This window comes from Mustelus asterias, chromosome 1 (assembly GCF_964213995.1).
Source record: "Mustelus asterias chromosome 1, sMusAst1.hap1.1, whole genome shotgun sequence".
Taxonomy (NCBI): Eukaryota; Metazoa; Chordata; class Chondrichthyes; order Carcharhiniformes; family Triakidae; genus Mustelus; species Mustelus asterias.
Window position 1 is genome coordinate 74,880,629 of NC_135801.1, and position 27,151 is coordinate 74,907,779.

A 27,151-nucleotide genomic window follows, 5' to 3' on the forward strand; every position below is an offset into this window, starting at 1 on the left:
GTGCAGACCAAGGCAGATGTGATCCTGGAAAGATCTGTCACTTGCTGAGCAAAGAGAGACATCTCTAACCATTTTGCTGGAAAACGACTGGAAGGAGATTATATTTAATTTAAGATTTCTCAAAGGATCTGCACCATTTAACACAGGTAATCTCACTTGTTCATGGGAGCGTCTAAAAAATGTATTGTTTAATGATGGGAGTCAAGAGAAGATGTTGCTGTTTACCTTCAAGGCATGTCAAAATAATGTGTTAATTTTCTTAGTAAAAGTATAAATTGATGTGAAGTAACAATCCATAAATATTTTATATTTGAATTTTCTCAAATATTCTCAAAGTTTTTTCCGGTTGATGATGTACATTGATGTATCATTAGCAAAAGCTTAGTGTTAGTATTCAAATATCATAAACAATGATGCAAAGATTTCATTAAGTTTTAAATTTTAAAAAATAATTCAGATAGTAAGACGACAAACAGAAGGAAACAACATATGTAAAATGGGTTAAATATATATTTCCCTCTGGATAATTTTCCATAAAAATTATGAGTAAAGAATGGAGAATTTTTGGTAAAGACTTCTGTTATTTTCTAAGTAATTCCTGATAATATGCTATTTTGAAGTCCAAACTGCTTGACATTATGCGTGACTTAAGACAATTGTAATCATTTATTAAGAAAATATTACCAGTCAAGGTAACTTATGATCTTTGACACTGAAGAACTAAGTGACTAGATTTTTATAGATTAATGTGTGCTCTGTTCATTACAGTTATCAACTGTAAGGAAAAGCATACACAATGCAATCACACAGCACCCTCACAAAGGAATTGAAGCAACAAGCATCAGCCATTGTAAAAGAAATTCAAGGAAATGGTAGGATGCTGTCATATTTTCATTTCTAAAGTCATCCTGGTAACTGAAATGCTTTAAAATGCTACCCAGTCTACTATCAAATGTTAGCATGTGTGTATGTATTTTACCAAAAATAATTTAGTGGAATATCTTACTGACTATGGTAAATAATCCTTTTGTCATTACCACTGTCCTTTGAAAGTTATTTTTAGTTCGAACAACTGTGTGTGGCTGTAGAGTGCTGAGATCTTTGACAGCTGACGTACACTCTCAATATACAACCCTCCTGACCTACGTTCGGAATTAGATCAGCAACAGTCTCATTTACAAAAGACATTTCCTTCAGGGTGTGGGGCTACATGCCCATAAAGTTACCTTGAAATGGCCATCCGTCAAATCAGAAAGCTTTAATTGTTTGCATTTGTTCATCAATGCCATAGCAGCCACCCATTGTCATGTTGAACTTCTTATCTCATTTCACATCAGGTTGCAGTCACATAAATTTTTACTTGTAAATATGCAGTTCAATTCAATTCAAATATATTATCCATTTGGTAATTCATTGCGGGTACATTGCTTGTTCATTAAAAATCAGATGATTTTTTTTAAATTTCAAATTTCAAGTGAGTTGGTGTCACCAACAACACAGGGCCGAATTTGAGTGAACCAGCATTCTGTTGCATTGTGGTGGCACAAACACAGGTTTGGTGCTCCCAAGGGTTTCTTCGCAAGGTGGGGGAGAATATCAAAAGAAAAACAGCTCAGTGCACCAGTGATTAACTTTGTGTCCTTTTAATTACAGGACATACATGGACAGGGGAAGCCAAAGCACTGGGGAAAAGTTTTAAATAGTTCTAAATCCAAAGCAATCATATATAATTCCTTCACTTTTAGTATAATCCTTATACTGACACATGGAAATTTTTTGTCATGCTGACCAGGTTTTTAGGTTTTCACCTTACACATTGTGAAGTTGAAACAAATCTTAACAATACAAGAATAAATACAAGACGCTCCAATAGCCAACCTTAGTCAACCTTAACATTCTTTTAATTTTAATCCATCTCAGGCAGATTGGGTAAAAGATGATAGGTGTTAAGGGTCCAAGGTAATGATAATTGAGCAATCTCAGCTAGTGTTCAGGTGATGGAAGTCCATAGTACAAAACTGCCCTTACATTTGGCATAGCTCAAACTAATTCTTCAGTTACGATCCAATAATTATCAATAGAGAAAATGTGGTAAATTGAATTATAATCTTTGCATAATGAAAGATACTTTTCTGAGGCTGAATTTCAGATCTTTGATTGAAGTATAGAGAATTCAATGGGGGCGATTTGGAGCCCACACACTCCATCTGCGGGAATGGCAGGGTGAGTTCAAAATCCAGAGAATGCGATTCGCGATTTCCTATCATATCGCCAGCCGAGTGGCATGAAACATGCCGCGGGACCGCAGGAAGCTAATTTTAATACATTAGCATATCATTAGCAAGCATTCTCTCTGGAACCTCCCCCTCACTGGATATTCAGTGGGCGCTGAAATGATGTCATAATGGCACCATTTACACCAGCTCCACATAAGCATGAACCTGCCACCTTCACTTCCGAGGGGAGATTTCGGAGGTGAGCGCTCTGGCAACCAGCACCCTCCATGGAGTGCATTGCTCAGGGGGCATCAGGGAGGACTTGGGTGATACAGATAAGTTCAACTCAGGGCCAGGGGTTGGAGTCCCAGAATCGTCATTTCAGGGAGAGAGGTCAGGAGGGGTCACGAGCAGAGGGGTCGGGAGGAGTCACAAGCAGTCTTTACTTTGCTTTAATGTCCTGGCGCCTCTTGCTTTAAAGGGATTGTGAAGGTTGGTGTGCAGGTAGCGCTTCCTGTGTCCTCTTTCCTGGGTTCCTGTCCATATCGCAACTGAAGCAGTGCCCTTCTTTACTGGGGGCTGGGAATAGGCTGGGAGGAATTTAGCACTGCCATTCTCACACTCCACAAGAAAGAGACGCTGGGTTGCAGGGTGGAAGCTCTGAGGGTGAATGAAGTGAAATTTTTTGCGAAACATTGAAAACAAATTAGAACATAGAACATAGAACAGTACAGCACAGAACAGGCCCTTCGGCCCACGATGTTGTGCCGAGCTTTATCTGAAAAAATGGTGACCTATTTACACTTAGTGCTATATTCACCCGTGTCTACTCAATGCCTATGGTTTGTTAATCTTCCTGAACCTCCCACTATATCTAGACGTACCCCCAGGATCCACAGCTGAGTTTGAGGCGGCCTGCAGACCTCCACGCACTTTGGCCTGAGATGACCTTGGTGGGTGTCCCCTCGGTGACTGGGATCTTGAAGGTCCAGGCCTGCTTTCGGCAGCACGGATGTTTGACTGCTACCCTCTTTGGTGTCAGGAACTGCAAGTGTGACAATCACAGGGAGGAGTGTGTCAGATGGGCTGGAGACACCCAGAGTTCGCTGGCTAGAGGACCCCGGACTGTATTCCTGCCAATCCTCTTCCCTGTGGTCTTCTGGGGGGCCCTGTGCTGCTCCGTGGGATGGAGGGGCAGCTGGAGTGAGATCCAGAAGCCCCGCTGTCCTCTGGCGCTGACACTCGTGGTTTCCCACTCTACCCTGCTCAACGCAGTTGAAGCCTTGCACCATGGTGCGGACATCTCCTGCCATGGAGTGCACGTCCTGCACCAAGGTCCCACTGCAGATGCTAACCTTGTGTTGGCCTCGGTGCACTGCCATGACAGCACCATCTCCTCAGGTAGAACATGATGGGACTCCACCAATTGGCTTTGCAAGCCAAGGAGGGCTACTGTCATCCCTTCCTGAGTTTCACGACTCTGCCTTTGCAGCTGGAGTGTGAGGAGCATAGCAGCTACTGGGCTCTGGCATCCCTCTGAGTATCAGTTCCCTGGGATGTCCCTGCCTGCACTTGCTGTGGATATTCAGCTGTGAGGTGCTCACAACTGAGTGACCCAGAAGCCTGTCTACTTATTGAACCCATCGAGCTGTGAGTATCTGCGCTGGTGCCAGTTGTGGGTGACAGCTGTGATGCCTCTTTAACGGTGGGGTTGGAGAAGTCCCCCTCTGAGCTGCTGAACTGGGTCCAGGGGGTGAGAGGGTGGTCCGGCCTGTTCCACTGGCCGGCCTGCAAGAGAAGACACACGGCATCATCGCGTTGCCGGGGATATGGAGAGAACATTGATTGCTCACTTGAGACTTGAGGAATGGCAGCATACATGTGGAGGATTCTCACGCTTCTCTGCTGCCCCCACTTCACCAGCAGCACAGGCACGTTCTTCCTCCTCCCCGGCCAGCTCGAAGGCTATCTCCTCAAAATGTGTGAGTGTTCTCAGCTTGGGCATGACTCCAGCTGGCTGAGCCTGCTGACGTACATTGTGGTTGAGTTTGTCCTGCAATGATACAGAGAGGAAGGGTGCGAGTGGGAGTGTTGACAGTTAAGATGGTGATGAGATGTGGCAGGCGTGGGGTTTGGGTGGCAGCTGGAGTGTGAGGAGCATAGCAGCTACTGGGGGAACATGGTGATTGTGGGGGGAGGGGGGGGGGGGAACCTGGTGTCTGCTTTTGGCAAAGGCCAAGGTGACTGAGTGAGAGAAAGGGTTGAGGGTGTGAGAGGTGTGTGAGGAGGTCCATTGGGAGACTGGGGGTGGTTCGCTTACCCTGGCTGAGTGAAGAAGATCATTCATCTTCTTCCGACACTGCTGTTCTGTCCTCTTCTGGAGAACGCTTGCACTGACCAGGGCTGCCACTGCATCCCAGGCAGGGGATGCTGGAAAGCCATCTCCTGAAGCAGGGCCAGTGTATCCTCCCTCTGCCCCACTCCATCCAGCGTGGTGCTGCCTTCTTCTGCTACCTCCTGTAGTTGTTGTGGAATAAGTACCGGGGAGCCAGTTATATGGAGCTCCCCAGTACTTGCAGCAGTACTTGTGTTGTGAGGCGAGCGAATCAGAGGGAACATGCCACTGGAGCGGTGTGAAACTCATCAGCATAGAAATGATCGCTAAAGGCATCAGGTTCGGTCCAGAAACATGCTGGCACCATCGGTGACAAACACTGAAAAACCAACACTGCCAGTTATTGGTAAGGTTTCACCCTATATTTCATCTAATCCATGCAGTACTTGCCTGGGAAAACAGCAGAGATCAATCAACCTCCATTAATTAGCATTTGCACCTCTCCACTCTGTGAACACAAATTGGTGTCATCTTGCAACTTGCTGCTTATCCATAAAACCAGTGTTGTGGGCATTATAGAAACTTATCACCCCATAATGTTTTTACAACTGACATTAAAAACGAATGCTTGCTCTGTCAGCTATATTAACAGAAAATTCTGAAATGACTCAGCGTCTGTGGAGAGTTAATGGGCTGAATTATCCACTGAAGGCGGGCCCCTTGTACCCCAGCATAAATGTCAAGGGCGAGCCCGCCTCCACTTTGCTCACAGTATAAATTTTGTGGCTGATGGCTATTTAATTATTATGAGGTGAAAATTCCACCCCCATCTTGGAGGACTCAGAGGGCGGAATTTTACCGGCACATCCGCCCAGGTTTCGTACAATCCAGCCCGAGGCCAATGTCATTCTCTGAGCCTCACCCGCCCCTGGAATCAGGTCGGTCGTGCCGATGAAATTCCAGCCATAGAGTTGCTGGTCAATCAGAGACCAGCAGCTCTGCAGTACTGGCAGCACCATCAGGGGTGGTGGCCACTGCCAGTACTGCAACTAGAACAGACCTCCAGAAATCTCAGGCAAGCCCTGGGAAGGGAGGTGAGAGGGGCCGTGGGTATCATTGACAGGGCAGAGGGGAATGTGGGATGGGGTGAAGGAAAACTGAAGGAAACTGCACTGGGATCTGGAAAAACGGCACTCTTCTCCCTGTCATTGGCCAGTAGCCACTGGAACAATCTGGCCAGTTAAGCCTGAGTGGGAGTAGAATAATGCCCTTTGGATATCAACTGCCTACTTGAGGACCTCAGTTGAGCTGTGGGTGAGTAGCCCAGCCGATGTTTCCCCACTGCCCATAAATTCACAATGGGCCCACTGCCGAGGGCATGGCGCCCTATTTTGTCAAGACACCACCTGTTTTCCCACCAGTAAAATCCAGCTGAAAGTTTCCAGTTGTTGCTCTTTAACTTTTAACAAATGACTGATTATTGGATTTCTGCTTTGGCAACAAGTTGAAAACATACCTTAAACATTCAAATCTTCATTAAAACTTTTCTTGTATCTGTCAGGTCTGTCATCTGCATTGTGAATGTTGAATTTGTTCATTCTTATCTTCGTTAATATTTATATCTCTGTATTTTCCAAGTGGTTATTTTCAACTCTTACTAATCGCCAATAATATTATAGAAACATTTTATCACAATTTTATTGTTCTCTTCTAAAGCTTTCTACTAAATTAAAAGTTCAGGCCATCACACTAGAACCACAAAAGAATTTTCTCACATAAAGCAGCCATAACACTTTCTATATGGGCTGAGTTTGGATTGGGTCACCATCAAACATACACTTGATCTAACACACCCATTCTCTGTTGCAAATCATTCTTACACGTATTCCTTTCCACCAGGACCCAAGTTTTTTAAAAATCTCAAATTAATTTGATCTTTCTTTTTTTAATCTCTCAAAACTAGCCTTGTTTCAAAAACACCCCGACACTGACTCTGAGCTGTCTTCTATCCCTTTACCTAGACTTTCCTTTCCCATGTTTATCCTATCCCAGATGTACAATTGCTTTCTCTTCAGTTTGCAAGCACTGCTGCAGAAAATCCGCCTCCTTCAATAAATATTTTAAAGTGTGAGCCTGAACTGGACAAAGAAACATGAGTGAACTTATTAGAAAACAATGCATTAACATTGTTTAAAGATTACTTGGAGACATGTTCATTTGCATGACAAGACTCTCTTCCACATATGACACTTCTGGAACATAAGAGTCAATCAAGTTGCCAGACTCTCAATGAGGTGTCTACCTTTGAGTAGTTATCTAAACTTTGATTCTGCATAATTTAGTATCAACAACAAAAAATTGATTGTTTTAACATGTTTAGTTTGTAATAGCTAATGATATTACTGCCAGCACCCTATAAAAATTATAATAATAGATTCCACTATCTGAATGTACTGCACACAACTGTTGATGAAGATTTAAGTTACAAACATCCGTCAGTAATCAGATCACATTGTCCCACACTATTAAATGTCAGTCCTGATTACTTGAGTGTGACATGGTGACTTGGAATTCAAACACACAAATAGACTGCAATTTTTTTATCATCTCATTTGCATTTCCTTTCTCATTACTAATCAATAGCACATGGATTTTACTTTTTAAAGTTTCTTGCCACTTGGAAAGCAGAACTTTATTTTAGAATCCAATTAAACTAATTAGTCACTCAGGAAAAACTTTAACTTGAAGAAACAAGTCCTTAAAAAAAAGGAAAAAAAACCCCCACAGAAAATGAGCTGATCAGAGAACAGAAAACAGTTATATAAACCTATAAAGAACTTACATAAAAATAAAGCAGAATAAAGAAATGGAGGGTGCAACAATTGGAGATAGAGGGATAAACGCTGGTCAGTAAATCACTCTTTTCAATCCTGGAACAAACAAATCAGAAGAGAGGTAAGAATGGGCCTTGTAATGTATCCTATCTACAAGATGCACTGCAACAATTCACCAAAGATCCTTAGACAACACCTTCCAAACCCACAACCACTTCCATCTAGAAGGACAAGGGCAGCAGTTACATGGGAGCACCACCACCTTCAAGTTTCCCTCCAAGCCACTCAACATCCTGACTTGGAAATATATCGCCATTCCTTCGCAGTTGCTGGGTCAAAATCCTGGAATTCCCTCCCTAACTGCATTGTGGGTCAACTCAGTTTGTGGGCTGCAGCGATTCAAGAAGGCAGCTCACCACCACCTTCTCAAGGACAACTAGGGAAAGGCAATAAATGCCGGTCAGCCAGCAACGCCCATGTCCCACGAATGAATAAAAAATAATTCAATATGCTCTTTTGGTGGATTTGCTTTGATGACCTATTTATTCTTCAGTGATAAAAGAGAAGCTTATACCACATTTAAAGTATTAAACTGGAATCAGATTAATGCATGATTTGGCATCTGACTGTCAATTGTGTGAACTGAAAGTTATTGGCAAAAGGCCAGACTAGTCTTTCATTTTCTAATTTATAGATAAACAAATGTCTGAAGCTTCCTCAATCACTTCATATTGGTCGTAAAGCCTAATCAATACTTTCTGCTACCAGGTCTCTTGCTATAGTTATATAGAGCCAGCATGTCACATGTACACCTGCTCTGTCCACAACTTTGAAGACAGAAACAAAATCATTACAGTATTGAGGATAGAAAGGATTTGGGATTGGTGACAGGCGTATATTTGGCTTTTTAAAAATAAATCTACACTTAAATTATATTAAAAGCATGATAACCAAACTGCAAATTTACTTCCAAAAGTATATCTGCAGTTTCCAACTCATTCTCATTTCCTTCACACCCCCTCCCCACCACAGCAACTTACAGAGGCCATATTCGAGCATGGGACTTCCACATTCAGGCTTCTGCCGGCATTTTCAAGGTGAAAATTCTGGCCTAAATGTGATGAATCTATAAATGTCTGCCTTTGATACCTTATATAAAGCATTTTATCACCATACCCATTGAGAATCAGCACAATATACAGTGCAAATCATGATCTCCTTATCAACCTTTCCATATCTTCAACTTTGTTGCTGGAAAAGGTTTCTGTGCACTAATCTGTGATATTTTTCAGAATTAGATATGGACTATGGAAAAAAGATCAGCGTTCCCAAAGACATAATGCTGGAAGAGCTTTCCCTCCTTTCCAACAGAGGTGCCAGATTGTTTAAAAAGCGGCAAAGGAGGTCTGACAAATACACATTTGAAGGATTCCAGAACTCAGTTAATTCGCAAATAAATGTATGTATTCACAAAAAGTCTCCAATGGTTATATTGTCACTATTAGATTAACTGGAATCAAATTTGTTGATTTTCAAAAACATAAAAAAACCTAGTTCAGTGCCTTTGTTGGTAATTTTTGCATGATATTTCAATTCTGGTTAATTTATGATTCCAGATATGATTAGGGCAGTAGAGTGGCACAGTGGTTACCACTGCTGTCTCTCAGCACCGGGGACCTAGGTTCAATTCCAGTCCTTGGATGACTGTCTGTGTGGAGTTTGCATGTTCTCCCTGTGTCTGCGTAGGTTTCCTCCAGGTGCTCTGGTTTCCTCCCACACTCCAAAAATGTGTGGGTTAGGTTGATTGGCCATGATAAATTGCCCCTTAGTGTCAGGGAGATTAGCTGGGTAAACGGGGTTATGGGGATAGGGCCTAGGTAGGATTGTTGTTAGTGCAGGCTCGATGGGCCAAATGGCCTCCTTCTGCACTGTAGGGATTCTATGACTATTCTATGACCAAGTGTAAAAGCCCTGCAAACAGCATTAAAAGGGAACATCACGCAACAGGCAAGAGACAACTTCGCGTACAGCACTTGTGGCCAACTTTGCCTTTCCAGAATTGGCTTGTTCAGCCATCAAAAGAATTGCAACAGATGATCTCACCCGACCTCATCAAAATTCTGAGGCTGCATTCCCATCATGCCTTGCAGACAGAAGGATGGCAAACACCAATCACATATTTGGAAAAAGGGCCGTGGGGCTCTATTAATAATAAGGATGATGATGCAATAAGTACATTTTAATGCTGCCAACTCTGCCATTTCAAAATTGGACCCAATTCAGCCCCATTTGATAAGTTTGCTCACACAAATCATATGTGCTGTATTAGTGCTGGGTTTAAATGCACAAATCTCAGGAATAGGTATAAACTAAAAGCACATTCAGTCACAAAGTTCCTCAGGGTGGTGTCCAACATCTTCAGCTGCTTTGTCAATGAGCTTCTTTCCATCAGTAGGTCAGAAGTGGGATGTCCGCTGATGATTACACAATGTTGAGCACCGTTCATGACTCCTCAGATGCTGAAACAGTTTATGTCCAAATGCAGCAAAACCTGGACAATATCCAGGTTTGGGCTGACAAGTGGTAAGTAACATTCACGCCACACAAGTGCCAAACAATGACCATCTTCAGCAAGAGAGAATCTAACCATCGTCCTTTGCCATTCAATGGCATTACCATCACTGAATCCCCAGTTTCAACATTCTGTGGGTTACCATTGACCAGAATGGTATGGGGGATGCAATGGCCTAATGGTATTATTGCTAGACTATTAATCAAGAAACTCAGCTAATGTCCTGGGGACCTAGGTTTGAAGCCCACCACAGCAGATGGTGGAATTTGAATTCAATAAAAATAAAATCTGGAATTAAGAATCTACTGATGATAATGAAGCCATCGTCGATTGTTGGAAAAACCCATCTGGTTCACTAATGTCCTTTAGGGAAGGATATCTACCATCCTTACCTGGTCTGGCCTACATGTGACTTCAGAGCCACAGAAGTGTGGTTGACTTTCAACTGCCCTCTGAAATGGCCTAGCAAGCCACTCAGTTCAAGGGCAACTAGGGATGGGCAATAAATGCTGGCCAGCCAGTGATGCCCATGTCCCACAAATGAATAAAAAGAAACTGAACTAGAGTAACCAAATAAATACTGTGGGTACAATTGCAGGTCACATCCTGACTCCTCCGCAGTCATCTACAAGGCACACATCAGGAATGCAATGGAATGTTGTCCACTTGCCTGGATGTTGTCCACTCCAGAAGCTTGGCAACATCCAAGAAAAAGGAGCTCACTTGACTGGCACCGCTTCCACAAACATTCACTCTCTCCACCACCAACGAACAGTGGCAACATTGTGTAACATCTACTGGAGGCACTGCAGGAAGTCAGCAAAGGTCCTGAGACAGCTCATTTCAAAACCATTATTGCTAACATCTAGAAGGACAAGGGCAACAGAACATGGGAACAGCACTATCTAGAAGTCTCCAGGCTTGCTAGCCTCTTCCCCCTCAGCCTGGGGTGGTTCACTCCAGCAGGGTTTACAACACCTCCCCATTAACGTGGAGCTGGTGGCCTAACACCGCTGGAGTAAAGAGAGGCCATTGAGACCCCCCCCCCCAGGAGGTCGGGGTAAGGGGGAGGGCAAAATGGCAATGCCCAAGGGGCACCTTGGCACTGCCCACTGGGCATCGGGCAGTGCCATGGGGGCAGGACAGATGAGATGGGGCCTACTGGGCAGGCTGGGCCTATGGGGAAGGAAGATCAGTGGGGTTTAGGGATCCCACTGCCACTTTGGAGTTGGGATCGGTGGATCGTGGGCAAATGGAAGGAAGTGGGTGGTTGGGGGTTGGCCACCCGGGTGGGGGAGCTGGGGGCTGCTGGAGAGGTTGGGGCTACTGGGGATGGGGTGGGGGGGGGGGTAGGACTGCCGGGGGAACATCGGGGCTGGCCCAGAGACATCTGATAGGCCAGCAATCAGGGAGTGGGGGTGTTGGAAAGCCAGCGATGGGAGGTTGCTGTGCTGGGCTACGGCTCAGGTGCCGGTCTCAGCGCTGACTGATCGACGCATGCACAAAGTCCGCTCAGCGCTATGCTGCCGGCCTCTCCTGTGGGATCGCGGCCCCGCCCCCGGATTTTCAGCGTGATCTCTCTGAGGCATTCTGCAGTGCTCAGAGTGTGGGAGATTCATTTTGAAAATCCCACTAAAAAAACCAGCAGGAGTTACTGCCGTTTTTACGCAGATGTGACACCTAGAATTCTTTTGGGAGAATCGCCTTCTCTATCTTTCTCTACCTTGTAGCCCTTTAGTGGTGCTATCTGCAAGATAAATGACTCATTCAATATGCAACCCAGTTTCATTTTCTTTATTATCTCCAAAACAGGGATATAATATGATCATTACAAATTAGTCCTGATTTTTAGCAATCGCTTTGAAAATGATAGTGAACACTGACAAGGAACATTTTTCTTCCAATTCCAGATTTCTAAAATGGCCTAGGTTAAATTAATTTACCAAGATTTGGTAAAAATATAGCCCAAGCAAAAGTGATTATTCCCATAATTATTAAATAAGACTATTGCAAAATATTTTGCAAAGTTTTGATTAGATTATCTCTATGAAAAAAATATAATTTATTTTGATTAAATTGGTGCCTAAGATAATGTTCTAAATCAAAGATTAGTCCATTCTCAGTACACTATAACAAATGTACTCTAGTTTTGCTGAATCTTTTCCAGAGCTATACATCATCTGGAACACATTGTGATGATGGAACAGAAAATTGCAAAGACACGAGGAATGAACTTCAAAGTGGGCAACAAAACACCCCGAAAACTCCTCCAAATACTCCGGATCCAAGGACTCCACCAAACCCAGATACTATTGCTCCAGGTAAAGGATATTACAGTTGAGACCACGCCACATATACTGTAAATTTGAACTGCAACTCAGGTACAGCATTTTAAATGTACGAGATAGCACTGACAGCCTATTCAACACCGTAAGAAGTCTCACAACACCAGGTTAAAGTCCAACAGGTTTATTTGGTAGCAAATACCATAACCTTTCGGAGCACTACTCCTTCGTCAGATGGAGTGGAAATGTGCTCTCAAACAGAGCACAGACACAAAATCAAGTTACAGAATACTAATTAGAATGCGAATCCCTACAGCCAGCCAGGTCTTAAAGGTACAGACAATGTGGGTGGAGGGAGCATTAAACACAGATTAAAGAGATGTGCATTGTCTCCAGACAGAACAGCTAGTGAGATTCTGCAAGTCCAGGGGGCAAGCTGTGGGGGTTACTGATAATGTGACATAAATCCAACATCCCAGTTTAGGCCGTCCTCATGTGTGCGGAACTTGGCTATCAGTTTCTGCTCAGCGACTCTGCGCTGTCGTGTGTCGTGAAGGCCACCTTGGAGAACGCTTACCTATTCAACCCCAGACATTCCACATAATGCAAGCTTCAGTTATTTGTCTTCCTATACTTGCTGTTGCACTTGCAAACCATTTGAAATAAAACAGATGAAAAGGGAAATTCATCTACCAACATAACAATGTGTTTTCAGCCTTTTACATATTCCCAGGTAGTGATACTCATTAAATTACTTTTTTTTACATTTACAATTTACATTGTCCTGAGTTTCCTGGTCTTTAGACGGCTTGTTCAGAAGTCACAGCAGTGTTTCATACTTTTCCAATATATCACTTTTTGTCTCTGCGTTTTCTTTCGGGGTGGCATGGTGGCACAGTGGTTAGCATTGCTGCCTCACAGTGCCAAGGACCCACGTTTGATTCCCAGCTTGGGTCACTATCTGTGAGGAGTCCGCACATTCTCCCCATGTCTGTGTGGGTTTCCTCCGGGTGCTCGGTTTCCTCCCACAGTCCGAATAATGTGCTGGTTAGGTGCATTGGCCATGCTAAATTCTCCCTCAGTGTACCCGAACAGGCGCCAGAGTGTGACAACTCGGGGATTTTCCTGTGTGGGGTGGTTCTGTATTGGGGGGTCCGTGTCTGTGGGATGTACCTTCTTTTCTATTTTTATTTTTTAATATCATAGCACCCTTTAAAATATGGCAGGAAAAGCCGGCAGTACAGCTGATGGGCCACACTTAGCTTTTCCCACCCGAGTTGACACTTTGCCAAAAGATGGAAAAATTCCACCCCAAGTTTTTCACTCGTGTGTATGGATGTATTCTCAATCACAAGATTGCATTTGATATTTAAATCTTCCTATTTTCTTTTCATAGCCTCTCTCCTAATTCTCAATGCATTTTACTACATTTTTCTTTCCTGAATTGGTTTATGTTTTGCTGTTCTGTATGCTTTAGGCTTTCTTTCTTTCTCTGGTTCCCTTTCTTGCTGTTGGTAGGAACTTTATTCTTCACTTTCCACTGTTATTTTTGTTTTTCACATAGCTGTCGAAGATAACTTTTAAATGATTGATTCAGTTCCCACCTTTGTGGTAACAGCTGTTACTGTGGCACTAACCTCTTACACTTTGTTCTGGAATTCTTTGTCTGTTTCCATTATTTTAATTGTGACCTGGTAAAACACATGAGTTCTCAGAGATGGGAGAACTGGAGACAAAAAAATCCTATTTTTTAACCTCTATCACAAAATGGTGAAAAGGGCAAATAATATTTATCTGGAAGAGTTAATCCCAACAATAAGGTAAGTGCACACAAGATTATAAAGGGGCATATGAAAGAGGCATGACTTGACTCTTCCTCATGACTTTCCCCTTCTCCCATTCGGGAAGCAATTGGGTTCTACTTGCTGTCAGCAGCCGACAGAGCAGCAAGAGTTGGGATTTGCATTGTGAAGAGCAAATACCATTTTAGCACTCTGCACTAGTTATCCATGCCAATGATACAAATGCAATGCATGCATTTCTGTATTTCCCTTCTACACAGGGTATACTGGACCACTGAAGGAAATTCCACCTGAAAAATTTAATGCAACTGCTGTACCAAAATCATATCAAACACCATGGGAGGAAGCCATTGCAGATGATCCAGAACTTCTTTCAACTTTACATCCCAGAATGCCAGAGGCCACACCTAAGACAGAACTGGCTGAATACAAGACATTTAACAGGTAAATCATGTGGATCATCACATTCATTCAAAGGGCTGTAACTGGTAGTTTGCTATCTGTCAGGGTTATTGTTTCATAAATGTACAATAATAGTTTGCAATCTATTGGTTCTAATTGAATAATTGCTGCCACTCTTACCATTACTGTAATCATTCCTGTTAAGTACAAATAGCTAGTGAAGAAAGACAATAACTTATAGAATGAACTTGATTCACTGTCGGAGCTTTGTGTTTCCTTTGGGAATCCACCGTTTTGGTGGCTTCAAAGCAACATTATAAATAAAATAGAATGGCCAAGTCTCCAATAATTTTTCAGCCTGTCATAAATTTCCATAATCTTCCTCCCCATCCCATCCCACCCAGGATCTGGCCTGACACATGGAAATGATGGTGAGGCTGCAGCCTAAGTTGTAAAAATGCCCTCACTTACCACTGCTGGTGAAGAAGAACTGGTATCTGGAGGTTAGGCAGGGATTGGACTGGGTGGAGGTGGGTGATTGGGAATTATAGGGGGGGTAATGCTGGTGTGAGGAAGGAGGACTGTATAATTGCTGAACATTGGCCATTTATCCAAACCTCTGATCATCTATGGAAGCACAACAGAAAAAAAAAATGAATCTTTCTAAGTATACCCAAAATTTAAGGCCAGTGACATTTGGCAGTTTCTTTCCTGTTCTACGTGCTGCAACAATTGCCCTCTTCCAACTTCATGAGTATTTCTTCTCTGACATTGGCAGGCTCCCTCTCCAGTGCAGAGATATTATTGAGAACCAACACTGCAAATGATATGGACATGCCGGCTTTGGACTGGGGTGGGCACACCAGGTTAAAGTCCACCAGGTTTATTTGGTATCACAAGCTTTCAGAGCACTGCTCCTGATCACCTGAAGGAACAGTGCTCCGAGAACTTGTGATACAAATAAACGTGTTGGACTTTAACTTGGTGTTACAGGTTCTTACTGTAACCCTGCAAATTTAATTGACCCTGATCCAGGAAAAAAAATTATATCCAATTTTTATCTCTTGATCTTTTCCAGGCTTTTGTTATTAAAACTAATCATCGAAAAGCGGCTAAAAAAAAACATGCTTCTAGCTTGAGAATGAAACAGATTTTGAATATTCTTGCATGCCGCCAGCCTGAAGCGATGTACACTAGTGTGGCCCAGGTGATGTAGCCATTTAGGTTCTCTACCTCTAGCTCAAACTGGGGATAAAGGCATCAGTACGTGCACAGCAACCACCCAAAGCAACCATCTGGAGGCCTGAACATAGTTCAGGTTTATGCCTCATTTGAGTTTATCTGGTGAGCAGTAGGCACCTGCTCCTGCTCCTCATGGGTCCCTAATGAATATCCGTTGCAAAAAAACACAGGCTGTTTGTACATCAGTCTCCAACAACTAGAGGTTAGGCTGCTCAACACCTGGTACAAACATGCACAGTGCATGTCATTTATACATAAAAATGGCAATTGGGTCCCACTGGTTGCATAATTAAACAGCCCGCTGCCTGTTTTGGATAGGTGTTGTGTGTCTCCATTTAAAGGCCTGCTTGAAAATTGAATCAGGCCTCAAAGGGGTTGATTACCATTTTTCAAGTGAGAATCAGACGAGAGAAGGTTGAAAATTAGATCTCCGTGTTATACTCTTTCTCCCCTTTCCTCTCCCCCCTCTTTCTTGTGAATGACTTTATTGTGTAATTACCTGATCACAGCTACATAATTCCAATGTGGAGTCCCAGCAACTCTGTTTCTCAGCTGACTAGACTGATATTATAATCTAGTGCGTAGGACTTCTTATGACATACTTTAAACAAGAAGATGCTAGGATAAAGTAGTTCCAACATGTATTTGCCTTCAGGAAACTAAAAATATTTTCTTTGATGATTAGAAGTCAGTGTCATAATTTACAGGAACATTCTGTAACTTAAATAATAAACAAATTGAGAAGTTATGTTTAGCTGTTAATATTTCCCATCTGTGATGAAGGATATGCCAAAATGGAAATGTTTTCTATTAATTACACGATCAATAATACAATCGCTTTGTAGCATTGAACAGCCATTGCCTTCTCCAGTGCTGCTGATTGTTAAGCTCAAATCAAAATGCTGTCATTTCAAAATTAGCTTAAAGAAACCTGTGAACAGCCTCAGCAGTAAGATCTCTTCCCCAAATAAAACACATTCAGTGGGGGTGATCTTGCATCTACATGGATTTGATTTGATTTGATTTGATTTATTGTCACATGTATTAGCTAGTGAAAAGTATTGTTTCTTGAGCGCTATACAGACAAAGCATACCGTTCATAGAGTACATTGGGGAGAAGGAAAGGAGAGGGTGCAGAATGTAGTGTTACAGTCATAGCTAGGGTGTAGAGAAAGATCAACTTAGTGCAAGGTAGGTCCATTCAAAAGTCTGATGTCAGCAGGGAAGAAGCTGTTCTTGAGTCGGTTGGTACGTGACCTCAGATTTTTGTACCTTTTTCCTGATGGAAGAAGGTGGAAGAGAGCATGTCCGGGATGCGTGGGGTCCTTGATTATGCTGGCTGCTTTTATTGAGACCACACCCCCCTCAGATATTGACACCACGCCAGTGAGACGTCACACTAGCACAGTTTACAACAGTAAGATCATGGGGATCTTCCCAGGGGCAGAAGGACAAGTATAGACCATGGGGGCAAGGGACATGGCCAGGCAATGGTCTGGCAATGCCTCTGATACTGCCAAAGGTTGGGCCTCAGTGGGACCCTCATGGGGGATGGGGATTCATTTAGATTGGGTTGGGGGCTGGGAGCAGACGAAGGAGTAGGGGACGCCAGCTATTGTGGTGGGGCAGGGGGGAGGAGCTGGTGATTGATGGGATAGGGGGAGAGAAGTGCCGGCTCCGATCGGGGATGTGGGGAGAGACTGATCGGGGAGGGGGGTGTAAGGGTGTCCTGAGACCTCTGCAGTGGGCTGGGTGGGAGGTTTACTCAGATTATGACCAGGGATTATGACCCTTTAAACATGGCAGCCCGATCTCAGTGCAGCCAGGTTTTGCCAGTGAGTTGAGGCCCTGCCCCCTGCCTGACAGCGTGAAACATGTCCCCTTGATTTTTTTAGCCAAAGTGTCGTGAGCTCTGGACAAAAAACTCGACACGTTCCTCTCCAAAAAACACAATGGTTTTCTCGCTGGAAACAATACTGACACTTTTTGGTAAGATTTCCCCAAGCATCAAAGTACCTTCATGAACAATCGGGTGGTATCTCAGGATGAATGATATTGTTATTTTAGTTGATTTGAACTGAAAGCATATCTTATTGTTTTGCTGAAACATTCACTCATACCAGCCAACATGGATTTGGTAGTTATACTCTCAACCATGACCATGTTACACATCTAAAGATTAAATTAAGCTGCTTTAATGTTTGTCTCTTGTACACTATCAAATAGAAGATGCTCTGAATCCAGAAACGTATTCTTCTAATATGAAAACACATATGAATAGAAGAACATGCTTCCACTCATAACTAATAGGCCGGAATTTTACCAGCACGCCCGCCCCGGAATCGGAGCGGGCGAGGCTCGCAGAACGGCATTCTCCGTTTGCCTTGGGCGGGATCTTATGAGCCTCAGGCGGGCGAGGCGGTAAAATTCCAGTAATAGTCTGTTAGTGCCAATATTTAATTATGCCCATTATCATTGGGATTTGGGGATCTATACCATTAAAGGTGGCTCTTTACAAATACACTTCTTTATGGTAGATGCACCTTCTATTTGGTAGCTTAAAAAATATTTTTCATAATTTTTGCAGCATTCAATAGACTTATTGCAGCCCACTAATGGTCCATTTGATCAGATTTTGCATAGTAGTTTTCACCATATGCACACTGACCATATGTGCATAGATTGTTCAAGCGGTCATCAGCCATGTTGTCACTGGGTAGCCTCCTTTTGGTTGTCATGAGGATTCAAATGCAGCTGACACAGCAAATTACTATAGAATTAAGGTACCGTGACTGCCACCACAATACAAGACATTGACCTGCATGAATTGCTGTGTAAAGGAAATTGAGGTCGTAGAACTCCTTTCAGTTCTGGTATACGGTAGAGTTGACATGCAGCATCCGCAGTGTGATGTGCATATGGTCAGCAGCAGTAGTTACTTGCAATGAAATTTGCCTAAGTTAGTTCATTTTAACAAAAAACATTGAAAAAATAAAATTCAGTATGTCTTCTGCCCACTGATTTCAGGATTTTTAAAATTCATGTCACAAGGCATGATTTGTTCTAATCCAGATCCTTCTGTCCAAATGTGTATTTTCGAAAAAATTAACAAGCAAGCATGAGAATCACTGTCTCTAAACTTTCATGGGATGTGAACATGAAAGGCAAAGCCAACATTTGTTGCTCATCCCTAAGTATCCTTGAGAAGTAGTGAGGAGCCACATTCTTGAACTGCTGCAGTCCATTCAGTTTTATTCCTTCTTGACTTTTCTGTAGCTATTTAGTACAACTGAGTGGCTTGCTAGGCCATTTCAGAGGGCAGTTAAGAGTCAACCACATTGCTGTGGGTCTGGAATCACATGTAACACAGACCAGGTAAGGGCAGCTGATTTTCTTCTTTAAAAGACATGAGTGAACAAGAGTTTCATGGTCACTATTACTGAAACTAGCATTTAATTCCAGATTTATTAATGAATTGAACGAAATAAACACCAACTGCCATGGTGGGATTTGAGCTCATGTCTCCAGAGCATTAGTTGGGGTCTATGAATTACTTTTCCATTAATATAACCACTGCCCCATGTCCACGATACCACATCCCCACACCGTCACTAATTTCTTCATCACTTTACCTCACTTTTCTCCTTTATGATACTCCTTAAAACCAATTGCTTTAAGGTTGAGGTTAAACATTGGTGAATGGAAGTCACCAAGGGACAAAGACTGAGTCAACCTGAGACAGTGGCTAGGGAGTAAGGTGGTGGGGTTGGTTGATAATAAAATCAATGGGAAGAATGCAGATTTTGTGGCATGGACGGAAGATCCTTCAATGTTACCAATGTTTAATTGGAGGGAATTGCAGCTCATTCACATAAGCAACCTGAGAAAATGAAAAGCAGTAGAGAGAATAAAGTTTTATTACTTTGAAGGTGCTATATAAATCCAGGTTATTGTTTTTGTAGAGAGGTAGAGCTGGGAGGTATCTGGTTCCAATTTTCTGAACAACATATCTGAACGATCATCCACTTGGTGTACTAAAGAACATTATTTATTGTTTTTTCAGGGGACAAACTGTGATTTTCAAGGCTGAGTTCTGATAAAGTGGTTGACTTCCCACTGGCTGGAAGTCAGGCTAATGTCAAAAGGAAATGCTGCATCCCATATGGGTGGTAATTGGGTGGTTTGCAGAAAAAGCTGCTTGTCATGGTCTAATGATTAAAACCTAACAATGACCCCATGTTTTAAAACAGTGAATAGCTCCAAACCACAGTGAGATCAGCCTCACAAATGAAAAAAATGCTCATGCTGCTTTATAAATGTATTGACTTGGCTGATTACATTGGATATTATAAAATGTAGGATAGAGATTTTCTGTTATGTAGTCTTTTTTTAAACATAATGGTATAGACCTCTCTTGAAGAAAATGTAAACATGAAGTTTAACAAATGATTACATTTAGAAAGTCCTTTGGGAAACTTTCAGTTATATATCTCAACTACTGAAATGTGCTATTCTCTAATGAAAGGAAATAACTTAAATGTTCTGCTGGAACAGTTAACATTACCATGTAGCTGCTTTATATAACTCCAAATAACATGGATCATTACTGCATACATCATGGAAATATCAATGAGTGTCAGCACACTAATAACTATCCATTCCACTAAGTGCAACTTCTGTCAGTGGTTTCATGGCTTGTATATCAGATAAATGCTTTCGAGAGATGTCAGAGATTTACAAGTCAAAGGGAATTAAACATAATTGAATTGTAGATTCCAGCTGTTGTTGATGCATCTATGAGGAAGGTATTTAGCATTCTAAAGTACTTGAACAGTCTAACAACTCTCATTCTTCATTGAAGTCATTGCAATCTAGGTTAAAGCAACTCAAGTGATTTATTATGCACAGATATTCCACCATATCTACATTAAGATATAGATTGCCTATCATAGTTAATATGCTCAAAATTGAAGCTCGCACACAGAAGCCTTAGAAAATGATTTTAAATTTTTCTTTCTTCCTATGAATGTAGTGATGCTGCAGCAATATAGGCTCTTGATAAATAGTGTTCAAGGGTTTCTCCACTCAGTGACTCCTCAATCTCAGCCAAATCATTAGGCCTGTTATTGTGCATTTACAGTGAAATGTTGACAAGAAGAAAGTTTTGTACTTACCATTCCAATCAAAGTGATCAACGTGATTAATATACATTAAAAGTAAAATATCAAATAGAAAATGGAATACAAACCAGATAAATAGAAATGACAAAGTCAAAGGGTATTAATATTACAGTTTCTGAAATTTGATTTGAAACCAAACAATGGAAACTTCAGGAATTTATGAATTTGACAAGAAGGTGAGGTTTGCTCAGAAAACAATAGTTGGTTGATTCTTATAAATGGCTAATTATAATAGTGAGAGGCTTTACTTGAAAAAAAAATGCAAATTGTTTTTGGCAAGACTTAAGTTGATCTGTATGATTTAATTACAATGCAACTGCAGCCAAGTATAACATGGAAGTATTACAAAAATATAAGTACATTTTATAATGCTTATCTTAGAAAGTGTGCACAGTAAGAAGTCTCACAACACCAGGTTAAAGTCCAACAGGTTTACTTGGAATCACGAGCTTTCAGAGCGCTGCTCCTTCATCAGGTGAGTGGACCACTCTCCACTAACCTGATGAAGGAGTAGCGTTCAGACAGCTCGTGATTCCAAATAAACCTGTTGGACTTTAACCTGGTGTTGTGAGACTTCTTACTGTGCCCACCCCAGTCCAACGCCGGCATCTCCACATCTTAAAAAGTGTGTTCTTTTTTAACTTTACCAGAGGGCAGATATTCAGTGTCTATTGGAATGTTTTCAATTTTAAATATATCCTATCAACCATGAGTAGTATTTCTTATATTTAATAAAAATGAATTTAGAATACCTAACTGAAATATTACATGAAAACTATTAGCTTAAGTTGTGCCTTCTTATTTACTGTAACTAAACTAATTAAGGAGGTGTTACATTACTCATGAGAAGAAACAGCATCTTTGAAGAAATTGATTATAAAGTTTGGGCACAATTATTCTATGAATAGTTAAACTGTTTCTTTGTCTTTAAAAATGCAGAGGCTCTGTGATGCATTTCAAAGTCTTACTATTGCTGTGTTGGCGCCTTCTCAATAACATTATAAGCAGTGTAGAGCCTTCCAACATTATTCTGTTGTTTCAAACCAAGGTCAGTATTTTAGAAAGATCAGAGATTTTTATCAGGACATGAAAAAAACAAAAGGAACTTTTTGATTTGACCACCAAGCAGTCACAAGTTTAAATGAAAGCAGTTCTCAGAAGAGCTGTCCCTGATTATATGAATGCTAGAGCTTTTGGAGACATCTTAAGAACTGCTTTATTTTTCAACAGCATTTAATTTGCTGCATTAACTCTTTCTCTAAAGCTAGCCTTGAAAATCCTTTTTAAAATTTTAAAGGAAAAAGTATTAAAGAAAGATCCACAATTATAAGAGCTATGCCAGAGATTGCGATATATCTGAAGGAAAAAATATATATATTTACATTTGCTATTTTCCTTCATGATAAAAGTGCGATCCACCTCATCAGTGAAATTTTGACAATGTTGGTTTTTTTCTTCAAATAAGCTTTGCGGTTTATCCTGTTTCCTTTCTCCATTCTCCCCAAAGCAAATCAGGTTTTTTTTTTGGAGGGTTGGATAATCAAATTTACAGACATCTACTAAAATGTTGCCGATTTCACAGTTTCAGCCAAGAAAGAGGTTTAACTGAGATAGAAGTTTTCTCCCATCATAGTTTTTCTTTCCTTCTGTGGGATGATGTGTCTGTATCTGAGAAAATTCACTCCTGAGGGAAAGCCTGAATGTAAATGTCAGACAAAAATAGAATTTAAATCCAGATCACATTGTTGAAAGTCCACAGTGTTGCAGCTGTTAAACTGATGGTCATTTCCGCCCACCACCACCACCCCACCCCCAGTTTTTGGCAACTATTTAGACCAACCTGATAAGTTCGAATTTTTCCATGCCCCTCCATGTAGGCAGTCCAATTATTTCAATAGCTCTAGTTTTGCTAGTAAAATGCAGCACGCAACAAACAGTATCTCCAATGCTGAAGTGGCTCATACAGAAAAACTTTGTTACATCTGTTTACTTATATACTACTTCTTTAAGAAATTGAATTAATGCCAATAATCTGATATAGTTGCTGTGCTAATCATGATGTTTTGTATGAGGTTGACAAATTCTGACATTCTGATAGATTTTTAGCAGCCATGGTAAAACCAAAGTAGACCCAGATTCCAGCCCTTTTAATCTTTTCCAATTGTAATTAGTCCAATGATTTCACCAGCAATTGTGCGTAGTGTCATCTCCAGAGCTGTAAAACTTTCTACAATATACCTAATAGCCTGCCTTTATTTGTGAATTTTGACTGCCATTCTGAATCCAAGCTGGTTACATTTATTTGCTTCCCCAATCTGGTTTCTTGGTCATCTCTGGCCCTTTTCCACTGTCTTCGCCTCATCACAACATCCAGTGATGCTATATTTAATTTATTGCCTCAGCAACTCTAAATCCACAGCTACACTCTATGCCTTTCTTGACATTCTCTAAATGGACCCTGGCCTCCTTATGAGCAGCCACTCTATCTCCTCTATTCTCCATTCCACAATGGGGAGATGCTGGTGTTGGACTGGAGTAGGCTTAGTAAGAAGTCTCACAACATCAGGTTAAAGTCCAGCAGGTTTATTTGGTCGTACGAGCTTTAGGAGTGCTGCCCCATCATCAGGTGAATGGAACTCACCTGATGAAGGGGCAGCGCTCCGAAAGCTTGTGCTACCAAATAAACCTGTTGGACTTTAACCTGGTGTGAGACTTCTTACTGTGCCCCCATTCCACAGATATAGAGGATAAACTTATCAACCCTTCTCAACTCATAATATCCACCCCTGAGGCCTTTCATATTCAGCAGAACAATCATCATCCCATTTTCACATTTCTGTCTTACTTGCAAACAAAGTCCTTGCTAAGCATGACAATTGCATTGATATCATGGCACCAGCTTGCTCCATACTGATACCATGTAAAGATAAACTCAGTTTGTTAACCCATATCTTATTTTTCACTTTTAAATCCATAGAGTTGCAACTCCTTATGGTGGTTTTGACAGAGCTTCCAAAATTATGAATTACAAGTTACCAAAGCTGGATTTTGCATTATCGGAACCAGAGCTCAGATTGCCTGTCTTCCAAGATGGTACTGCTGGTCGGCCAACCTTCAACAGAACTGCGCAAGGTTGGACATCTAACAACGTCGCAATAGTATTTGAAGACCTGCCTTTTGAAGCAACCATTCCTGAAACGGATGACCTTTAAAATATTACTTTGCTCTTGATTATACAGACAAGGCATGTGTTTTTTTCAATATGCATAGATAATGTTTTGTGTTTCAACCTACTATGGCTGTAATTCATACCAGACCAAAAAGAAAACTCACACCTGCCTAATGTTGATTTGGTTTTTAGTCAGGCCCTGATTTCCTCACATTTTTGTTGCTCCACTTCTGCCTACTTTGCTGCCAATACATGGAAAGACCGTTCACAAATGGTATTTCCATTGCTTCTCTGGGAAAATTACAGTGCTGCAGCAGTAGAAAGTCCAGGGAAATTCTGGGCTTTTTAAAATCAAATATAAAAAAGTCTAATAAAACAATTCTGTCCATGTTTTGTTTTTGCCACAAGTTCAAGTAGTTTGAAAAAGCTTTGATTTTGCTGCATTGCAGTTGGTAAAGCTTTGTCACTACAGTTGGTTTTCTGGTGAATTGCTATGCTTAGCAGTGAGGTTCACAACATTTTGCAAAGTATTCCGATGATCTGATTATTTACCCTGTCCTTTCTTTAAAGCACTTTGATTAAATGTCTTGTAGTCTCATTTTTTGCAGACACTAAACAATGAAATTATCTTTTAGCAAAATTTAAAAGTCTATCCTATCAAAAGGGGCTAATGGGATCAAAGGTTATGGGGAGAAAGCAGATTAGGGTATTGAGTTGGATGATCAGCCATGATCGTAATGAATGGTGCAGCAGGCTCGAAGGGCCAAATGGCCTCCTTCTGCTCCTTTCTTCTATGTAGAAACTACAGGACATTTAGCTCTCAGCTAGGATGGCATCTCCACCCCCCCGCCCCCCACTGACTTTCTTTTAAATGTTCTCCCATTTCCTCTCTTCTGACTTATCCTCTTTCTCCTACAGAATCAACTAGCTCAGAAGTTTTGTACTATGATAGCAATCAGCTATCAAGTGACCAACATGAGGCTTGGCAATGAGTGTCAGCAACTCAAAAGGATAGCACATCCAAGTTCAATGCTGTTCTCATCCAAAATACACAGTCAAGTAGTTCTAGCAGAAGTCACCGGATAGGGACTGGAATGCAATCCATGGCTGACATTTCCCTTCCCAATTCCACAGATTGGGGTGTGTTCCCTTTCCTACTATTTTTGAGAGTGTTTAGCTTTGACCAGAGGTTAACCTTAAGAATTGTTTCATTTGTATAGTTCAAGAACACATCAGGCAGTGGAGTTGTTTACTAAGTTAGCGTCCAAACTTTTTTCCTCCAAAAAGGCTTGTGAATGTTGACTCACAATCTTCCTGTTATATAACCAGCCTTTCCCAACTGACTGAGCAGTTGTTATTGCTATTACAGCGGTTGGAAATATATCTGGTTCTTAATGTTCTTGAAATATACTGCTAATTAAAATTAAAATGTGATGAGAGGGAAAACTAACTTGAACTTCAAAATAAGTGTCCGTGCAAATTGTGGAAGTTAGCCAATCCACCCTGCCTTTCAAATTAGCATTCATCGTAGTCAATGATATGTTTTTTACTGCTGATGGGCAGCTGGTAAAGTTACATTGGAGTGTAAACATTACAAGACTTTGTCACAGGATTTTGTATGATGACAAATCACTGCCCAACTATAATCTCTTAATAACCCAACCAAAACAGGAAAGAAATAAAAATAAATGATGTAATGTAACAAAATAACAATATAAATTATTATTGATCTGTAATGCTAGAGTCACTGTTCAGAATCACAGCTTACAAACTTTTGGGCTTCATTGACACTAGAGCTATTGCATCAGTTGAAGCTTCGCACTGACATTAAAATGGTAATATAAATTGAGAGTCAGAATCTGACCTGACACTAGAGTGAAGTGGTCAGACTCTCCCGCAAATGTTATTTTGTTCCAGAGTTAGGTAAGACCCAAGATCTGGATTTGCATTGCATTGTTTGAGCACTAGTCTGAGTGAGACTCCTTGGTGTAGCACTAAAGTTGTCATTCAATTGTATCTTGAATCACATTGTCCAAGTGGAATAACTCATTTCACTCCATCAGAAGAATCATTCAAAGAAAGTCACTGATTTCAGAGAGTCTTCATCACTGACTAGATTACAGATCATGTGCCACTGCAGATAAGGGACCTTCCTCATTCTGCCATCTGCAGAGATGATTTGCAGATTATCTAACTTTTCCACAGCTTTCTGACAGCAAATCTGATTGATCTATTAACTGTAGCATCCAACATCTGATTAAACTTCGTTTGACATCTAAACATTATAGATGGTGTTGTGATTGATTGATTGAAAAAATTTAACCCCTTAACGCAACTCTTAACAGGTTCTTAAAATGCGTCACATACAATAAACAATTATTGTTGTATTGGAAAACGAGTCATTCTATTCACAGCAAGATCCTGCACAAAATAACCAACTGGGCTGTTTTTGGTGATATTGGTTGAAGGAGCAATTTTGGCCGGGTCACTGGAAGAATTCTACTGTTCTTTGAGTGCTATCATGGGATCTTTAGCATTCTTTTGAATCAGCCGACACATTTCAATTTACCATCTCACTCAAAGAATGGCACATTCAACAATGCAGTCCTTCCTCAATTAAAAACTATGGTATCAGATTATGAGCCTAGATCTTGGAGCAGAGCTTGGGCATACATCACTCTAGCTCACTGATGAAAATGTCATGAATTGAGTCATGAGCTAATACTTGGCTTATTTAAACAATATTCAATCTGTGAATCTGTACAAGGTGCTGGATAAAAACAACTTTTTTGCAATAAAGTCAAACATCCTGACGCACTGAAATATCAATGTTCCAGTCAGTTTACTCTTTTGTGTCATTCTTGACAATAATGCTGAAGAATATATTTTCATATTTCATAGAATCTCTACAGTGCAGAAGGCGGCCATTTGGCCCATTGAGTCTGCACCGGCCACAATCTCACCCAGGCCCTATCCCCATAACCCGATGCATTTACCCTAGCTAGTCCCCCTGACACTAAGGGGCAATTTAGCATGGCCAATTCACCTAACCCGCACATCTTTGGACTGTGGGAGCAAACCAGAGCACCCGATGGAAACCTTCACAGACGCAGG

General features: G+C 41.4%; 1 protein-coding gene across 1 annotated transcript; it reads left to right on the forward strand.

The window, feature by feature from the left end:
- On the forward strand, nucleotides 1-26,322 carry myoz2b (myozenin 2b). The gene is made up of 7 exons (XM_078213817.1): nucleotides 1-146; nucleotides 769-872; nucleotides 8,678-8,844; nucleotides 12,125-12,278; nucleotides 14,305-14,488; nucleotides 23,846-24,112; nucleotides 24,956-26,322. Exons 2-6 carry the CDS (start codon nucleotides 797-799, stop codon nucleotides 24,078-24,080), a joined length of 816 nt encoding a protein of 271 aa, XP_078069943.1. The 5' UTR covers nucleotides 1-146; nucleotides 769-796; the 3' UTR covers nucleotides 24,081-24,112; nucleotides 24,956-26,322.
- Nucleotides 26,323-27,151: the final 829 nt, after the last annotated feature.